This window comes from Eucyclogobius newberryi, unplaced genomic scaffold (assembly GCF_026437365.1).
Source record: "Eucyclogobius newberryi isolate DKJ021-1_F unplaced genomic scaffold, fEucNew1.0.hap1 SCAF_16, whole genome shotgun sequence".
Taxonomy (NCBI): domain Eukaryota; kingdom Metazoa; phylum Chordata; class Actinopteri; order Gobiiformes; family Gobiidae; genus Eucyclogobius; species Eucyclogobius newberryi.
This window is the reverse complement of record NW_027315790.1, coordinates 34,902,570-34,909,608: the sequence shown is the minus strand read 5'-3', so window position 1 is coordinate 34,909,608 and position 7,039 is coordinate 34,902,570. Positions and strand designations below refer to the sequence as shown.

General features: G+C 51.4%; 1 protein-coding gene across 1 annotated transcript in view; it reads right to left on the bottom strand.

The window, feature by feature from the left end:
* tnfrsf11b (tumor necrosis factor receptor superfamily, member 11b) overlaps positions 1-5,486 on the bottom strand; it is an 8,447-nt gene extending 2,961 nt beyond the window's left edge. The window contains exons 1-3 of the mRNA XM_072448330.1: positions 5,416-5,486; positions 930-1,338; positions 674-856 (exon numbers count right to left, since the gene is read on the bottom strand). Of these exons, the coding sequence (XP_072304431.1) occupies positions 674-856; positions 930-1,338; positions 5,416-5,418 (595 nt within the window). The 5' untranslated portion in view covers positions 5,419-5,486. The remainder of the gene's footprint in view (positions 1-673; positions 857-929; positions 1,339-5,415) is intronic.
* Positions 5,487-7,039: the final 1,553 nt, after the last annotated feature.

Here is a 7,039-nt window from a genome sequence, read left to right as displayed (position 1 = left end):
GAATTGGTGGAGGATTGGTGGAGGATTGGAGGAGGATTGGTGGAGGATTGGAGGAGGATTGGTGGAGGATTGGTGGAGGATTAGAGGAAGATTGGTGGAGGATTGGAGGAGGATTGGAGGAGGATTGGTGGAGGATTGGAGGAGGATTGGTGGAGGATTAGAGGAAGATTGGAGGGGAATTGGTGGAGGATTGGTGGAGGAATGGCGGAGGATTGGTGGAGGATTGGTGGAGGATTGGTGGAGGATTGGTGGAGGATTGGTGGAGGATTAGAGGAAGATTGGTGGAGGATTGGTGGAGGATTGGTGGAGGATTGGTGGAGGATTAGAGGAAGATTGGTGGAGGATTAGAGGAAGATTGGTGGAGGATTGGTGGAGGATTGGTGGAGGATTAGAGGAAGATTGGTGGAGGATTAGAGGAAGATTGGTGGAGGATTGGTGGAGGATTGGTGGAGGATTGGTGGAGGATTAGAGGAAGATTGGTGGAGGATTGGTGGAGGATTGGTGGAGGATTGGTGGAGGATTAGAGGAAGATTGGTGGAGGATTGGTGGAGGATTGGTGGAGGATTGGTGGAGGATTGGTGGAGGATTGGTGGAGGATTGGTGGAGGATTGGTGGAGATTGGTGTAATCAGATGCATACAGCACACTGAGAGCTGTGCTGGAGCTTCTCTCACCTTTCCCTCGGGCGTCGCTGCAGGTGGCACAGATGGTGTCGTGCCAGGCGTTGCCCTTGACGATGATTTTCTCGTTGGTGCCGGAGCAGATCTTGTGAGACGAGCAGCTGGACTCAGACGAGATCTGGTCTGAGAAGGTTCCGTTAGCGCAGGGAACACAGATCGTGTTCTCAAAAGGAGTCCCTGCAAGAGAGACCTGTTTAGTCCTGGTTTAGTCCTGGTTTAGTCTCTGTGCCACACCCACACACGCCCTCACCTGGCGTGCTGACCCCGTGCCCGGGCTCACACGGGGCCCAGCGCACGCACATGCCGGCGCGCTGCTTGTAGTAGAAGCCGTGTCTGCACTGACAGTCACAGTCTCTCTGGCGGCTGCAGTGGCTCGTCTCCACCATGTTCCTGCCGCAGACGCCGCAGCGCAGGCAGCGGCTGATGTGGTTCCACAGCGCCGTGAAGGACCCGGGCGGACAGTCCTCGCACACCGTCTGCTGCGCAGCCGTGCAGCGCTGGCGTAAGAACTTCCCCGGAGGACACTGGAGACACGAGAGCTCCGCGCCGCTCACCGGGTCCACGCCCCGGAACGTCAGCTCCACTGAGTTCACGCTTAGGTTCTCCGAGCTCAGGACCACGGACCAGAGCAGGGTCCAGAGCGGCGCCTTCCAGAAGGTCTGAGGAGACAAGAAGGAGCCATGAACAAGAACGTTGTGACCGTGGACAGAGCGTGGAGCTCAGCGTTTGATTTGGTCCAGTCTGAGTCTGTGGTGTTCCTCAGGGCTCTGTTCTAGGCCCACTTTTGTTGAATGTGTTTTTGTTTCCCTCGGCTCAGATTATACCACAGTATACACATTATAACTGTATGTACATAGTACAACTGTATATATACACATTATAACTGTATGTACATAGTACAACTGTATATATACACATTATAACTGTATGTACATAGTACAACTGTATATATACACATTATAACTGTATGTACATAGTACAACTGTATATATACACATTATAACTGTATGTACATAGTACAACTGTATATATACAAGAACAGATTATAATAACTCATTATTTTGCAGATGAAACACAACTGTATGTTTCTGTGCAGTACATATACTTGGCACCACTTCTGTTCAGCCTCTACACGCTGCTGTTAAGGCAGTGTGTGCGGCTGAGGAAGAACGTCTCAGACACTGGGACTATCAGCAGGAGCTCCACAGGGCTGTGTACGTTCCCCCTGCTCTTCTCCCTGTGACAAACTGCTGCACCTCCAGCCACGACGACACCGCCCTCATCACCACGACGACATCACCCTCATCACCACGACGACATCACCCTCATCACCATGACGACACCACCCTCATCACCATGACGACATCACCCTCATCACCATGACGACATCACCCTCATCACCATGACGACATCACCCTCATCACCATGACGACACCACCCTCATCACCATGACGACATCACCCTCATCACCATGACGACACCACCCTCATCACCATGACGACATCACCCTCATCACCATGACGACACCACCCTCATCACCATGACGACATCACCCTCATCACCACGACGACACCACCCTCATCACCACGACGACACCACCCTCATCACCATGACGACATCACCCTCATCACCATGACGACATCACCCTCATCACCATGACGACACCACCCTCATCACCATGACGATACCCTCTCATCACTATGATGACACCCAGTGGTAACAACCTGAAGTTCACCTCCTCCATCACCTCCTCCACCACCTCCTCCATCACCTCCTCCATCACCTCCTCCACCACCTCCTCCATCACCTCCTCCACCACCTCCTCCATCACCTCCTCCATCACCTCCTCCACCACCTCCTCCATCACCTCCTCCACCACCTCCTCCACCACCTCCTCCATCACCTCCTCCATCACCTCCTCCATCACCTCCTCCACCACCTCCTCCACCACCTCCTCCACCACCTCCTCCATCACCTCCTCCACCACCTCCTCCACCACCTCCTCCACCACCTCCTCCACCACCTCCTCCATCACCTCCTCCACCACCTCCTCCATCACCTCCTCCATCACCTCCTCCATCACCTCCTCCACCACCTCCTCCATCACCTCCTCCATCACCTCCTCCATCACCTCCTCCATCACCTCCTCCATCACCTCCTCCACCACCTCCTCCATCACCTCCTCCATCACCTCCTCCACCACCTCCTCCATCACTGTGTGCTACGCTGGAGCCACAGCCAGGGAAAAACAGAGACTACAGCGCCCTCTGCTGAGAAGGAGTTCGGCTGCAGACTTCCATCTCTGCAGGAAGCCCCTCCCCTCAGGCAGGAGGCCCCTCCCCTCAGGCAGGAGGCCCCTCCCCTCAGGCAGGAGGCCACTCCCCTCAGGCAGGAGGCCACACCCCTCAGGCAGGAGGCCACACCCCTCAGGCAGGAGGCCACACCCCTCAGGCAGGAGGCCACACCCCTCAGGCAGGAGGCCACTCCCCTCAGGCAGGAGGCCACACCCCTCAGGCAGGAGGCCACTCCCCTCAGGCAGGAGGCCACACCCCTCAGGCAGGAGGCCACACCCCTCAGGCAGGAGGCCACACCCCTCAGGCAGGAGGCCACTCCCCTCAGGCAGGAGGCCACACCCCTCAGGCAGGAGGCCACTCCCCTCAGGCAGGAGGCCACACCCCTCAGGCAGGAGGCCACTCCCCTCAGGCAGGAGGCCACACCCCTCAGGCAGGAGGCCACTCCCCTCAGGCAGGAGGCCACACCCCTCAGGCAGGAGGCCACACCCCTCAGGCAGGAGGCCACACCCCTCAGGCAGGAGGCCACTCCCCTCAGGCAGGAGGCCACACCCCTCAGGCAGGAGGCCACTCCCCTCAGGCAGGAGGCCACACCCCTCAGGCAGGAGGCCACTCCCCTCAGGCAGGAGGCCACACCCCTCAGGCAGGAGGCCACTCCCCTCAGGCAGGAGGCCACACCCCTCAGGCAGGAGGCCACTCCCCTCAGGCAGGAGGCCACACCCCTCAGGCAGGAGGCCACTCCCCTCAGGCAGGAGGCCACACCCCTCAGGCAGGAGGCCACACCCCTCAGGCAGGAGGCCACACCCCTCGCTGTTGGACTCATGAACACTTCTTAAACACTGTCACTTTAACCATCATTTCGTCTCTTACTGTTCACTTTCTGAACACAAACACTTTACGGCGGCGCGTCTCGCTCAAGTGTTTCAGACGAGTTTTAACCTTTCAGAGAATAATTCAGACGTTTCTAACAGAAGTTTGAGTCAGATGGTTTCAGATGGTCCACAGCAAACACCAGCAACATGAGTCCAGACTGAACATAATGAGAAACATTCTAAAGACAAACTGACATTCAAACTGTTGAAGAGGTTTGAGGTCTAAACCAGGACTAAACCAGGTCTAAACCAGGACTAAACCAGGACTAAACCAGGTCTAAACCAGGACTAAACCAGGTCTAAACCAGGACTAAACCAGGACTAAACCAGGTCTAAACCAGGACTAAACCAGGACTAAACCAGGACTAAACCAGGACTAAACCAGGTCTAAACCAGGACTAAACCAGGACTAAACCAGGTCTAAACCAGGACTAAACCAGGTCTAAACCAGGACTAAACCAGGACTAAACCAGGACTAAACCAGGACTAAACCAGGTCTAAACCAGGACTAAACCAGGACTAAACCAGGACTAAACCAGGACTAAACCAGGTCTAAACCAGGTCTAAACCAGGACTAAACCAGGTCAAAACCAGGACTAAACCCGGACTAAACCAGGTCTAAACCAAGTCTAAACCAGGACTAAACCAGGTCTAAACCAGGACTAAACCAGGACTAAACCAGGTCTAAACCAGGTCTAAACCAGGACTAAACCAGGTCTAAACCAGGACTAAACCAGGACTAAACCAGGTCTAAACAAGGTCTAAACCAGGACTAAACCAGGTCTAAACCAGGACTAAACCAGGACTAAACCAGGTCTAAACCAGGTCCGAACCAGGTCTAAACCAGGTCTAAACCAGGACTAAACCAGGACTAAACCAGGTCTAAACCAGGACTAAACCAGGTCTAAACCAGGACTAAACCAGGACTAAACAATGTCTAAACAAGGTCTAAACCAGGACTAAACCAGGTCTAAACCAGGACTAAACCAGGACTAAACCAGGTCTAAACCAGGACTAAACCAGGTCTAAACCAGGACTAAACCAGGTCCAAACCAGGTCTAAACTAGGTCTAAACTAGGTCTAAACAAGGACTAAACCAGGACTAAACCAGGTCTAAACCAGGACTAAACCAGGTCCAAACCAGGTCTAAACTAGGTCTAAACTAGGTCTAAACAAGGACTAAACCAGGACTAAACCAGGTCTAAACCAGGACTAAACCAGGACTAAACCAGGTCTAAACCAGGACTAAACCAGGTCTAAACCAGGTCTAAACCAGGTCTAAACCAGGACTAAACCAGGACTAAACCAGGACTAAACCAGGTCTAAACCAGGTCTGAACCAGGTCTAAACTAGGTCTAAACCAGGACTAAACCAGGACTAAACCAGGTCTGAATTAGGACTAGAGGCAGGTGAAGTTTCCACACATTCTGCACTAAAATGCTGTCACTGCAGTTATTAGACAAACACTTTTAATCACTAGTGACAAAAGTATTCTTCAGAAACAACTTCTCATTTAACATCATGAAACCAAAAAAACATCTACTTTTAGAAAACTATAGAAAATGTGACTCACCATAGTTCCAGCTGCAGCAGCAGTAACAGTAGTATTAGTAGTAGTATTAGTAGTAGTAGTAGCAGTAGTAGTATAGTATAGTATTGGTGTCTCTCCCTCGTGGGGTTGGTACTTAAAGCAGATAGCTCCGCCCCCTGCACGTGTCATGTGACTCAGCGCACGCTTCATAAACACTGACGTAATTATAACGTTCCATGCCATTGACGCAGATCAAATTCCTGTTTAATTCCAGTGTTGCAACACATTAGACAGAGCAGGAGTAATATTATTATAGTAATAATGATATTAATAATCTGAATGAAAATAAAAATAAAACTCTTATTTACAGCTGTTATATGTATATTAGTCCTGGTTTAGCCCTGGTTTAGTCCTGGTTTAGTCCTGGTTTAGTCCTGGTTTAGACCTGGTTTAGACCTGGTTTAGACCTGGTTTAGCCCTGGTTTAGCCCTGGTTTAGCCCTGGTTTAGTCCTGGTTTAGCCCTGGTTTAGTCCTGGTTTAGACCTGGTTTAGACCTGGTTTAGACCTGGTTTAGACCTGGTTTAGTCCTGGTTTAGCCCTGGTTTAGCCCTGGTTTAGCCCTGGTTAAGACCTGGTTAAGACCTGGTTTAGACCTGGTTTAGACCTGGTTTAGTCCTGGTTTAGTCCTGGTTTAGTCCTGGTTTAGTCCTGGTTTAGACCTGGTTTAGACCTGGTTTAGTCCTGGTTTAGTCCTGGTTTAGACCTGGTTTAGTCCTGGTTTAGTCCTGGTTTAGTCCTGGTTTAGTCCTGGTTTAGACCTGGTTTAGACCTGGTTTAGTCCTGGTTTAGCCCTGGTTTAGACCTGGTTTAGTCCTGGTTTAGTCCTGGTTTAGTCCTGGTTTAGACCTGGTTTAGTCCTGGTTTAGACCTGGTTTAGTCCTGGTTTAGACCTGGTTTAGTCCTGGTTTAGACCCGGCTCCGCTGACTTGGAGGATAATCTGTCAAAGATGATTTGTTCTTGAAGCAGCTTCTTCTGTGTCACAGTCAGAAGTGCTGAGTGACAGTGACTCATCACGGGTCAAAGATCACGACTCATGACACATGTTTCACACTCAGGATTAGGGATTTGTACCGTTCCGCAGGACCGGATCTGGACTTGTAAAAACTTTTCGCTTCAGGTCCAAAAAAACGAAACCCGGTGATTCGGTTCTGGACTCATTACAAATCTACCACTCACATTCTATATCCTTTACGTTCTAGAATCTAAACCATCCTAAACATTCCATAAATCGCCAAATTCGCGCTAGAAAAGACGTAAGCTCTGACATCGCTGTCAATGGCGCGCCCGGAGCATCCCGCGCGGCAGAAGTTGAAGCCGGTGCAATGAGTTTAAAGGCGAGAGACAGAACATTCTGGAAGATCTCTGGCTTCATTGAAGCGTTTGAAGCCGCCGCGTGCGTCGCCGCTTGTGCCGCTCCGTGAGTTACTTTAAGACCTTAAAGGAGCGGGTTGTGCTCTGGTTTGGGTGTAAATATAGTAACTTCTCGCTCAGGTCAGTGAGGCTGGTTTAATGTCACAAGTTGTCACTTTATTTCTTGAACAGAGTTGGTTACTGTTGGCCGTAACCATGGTGATGGAACAGGAACATCAAAAACCACCTGGTCT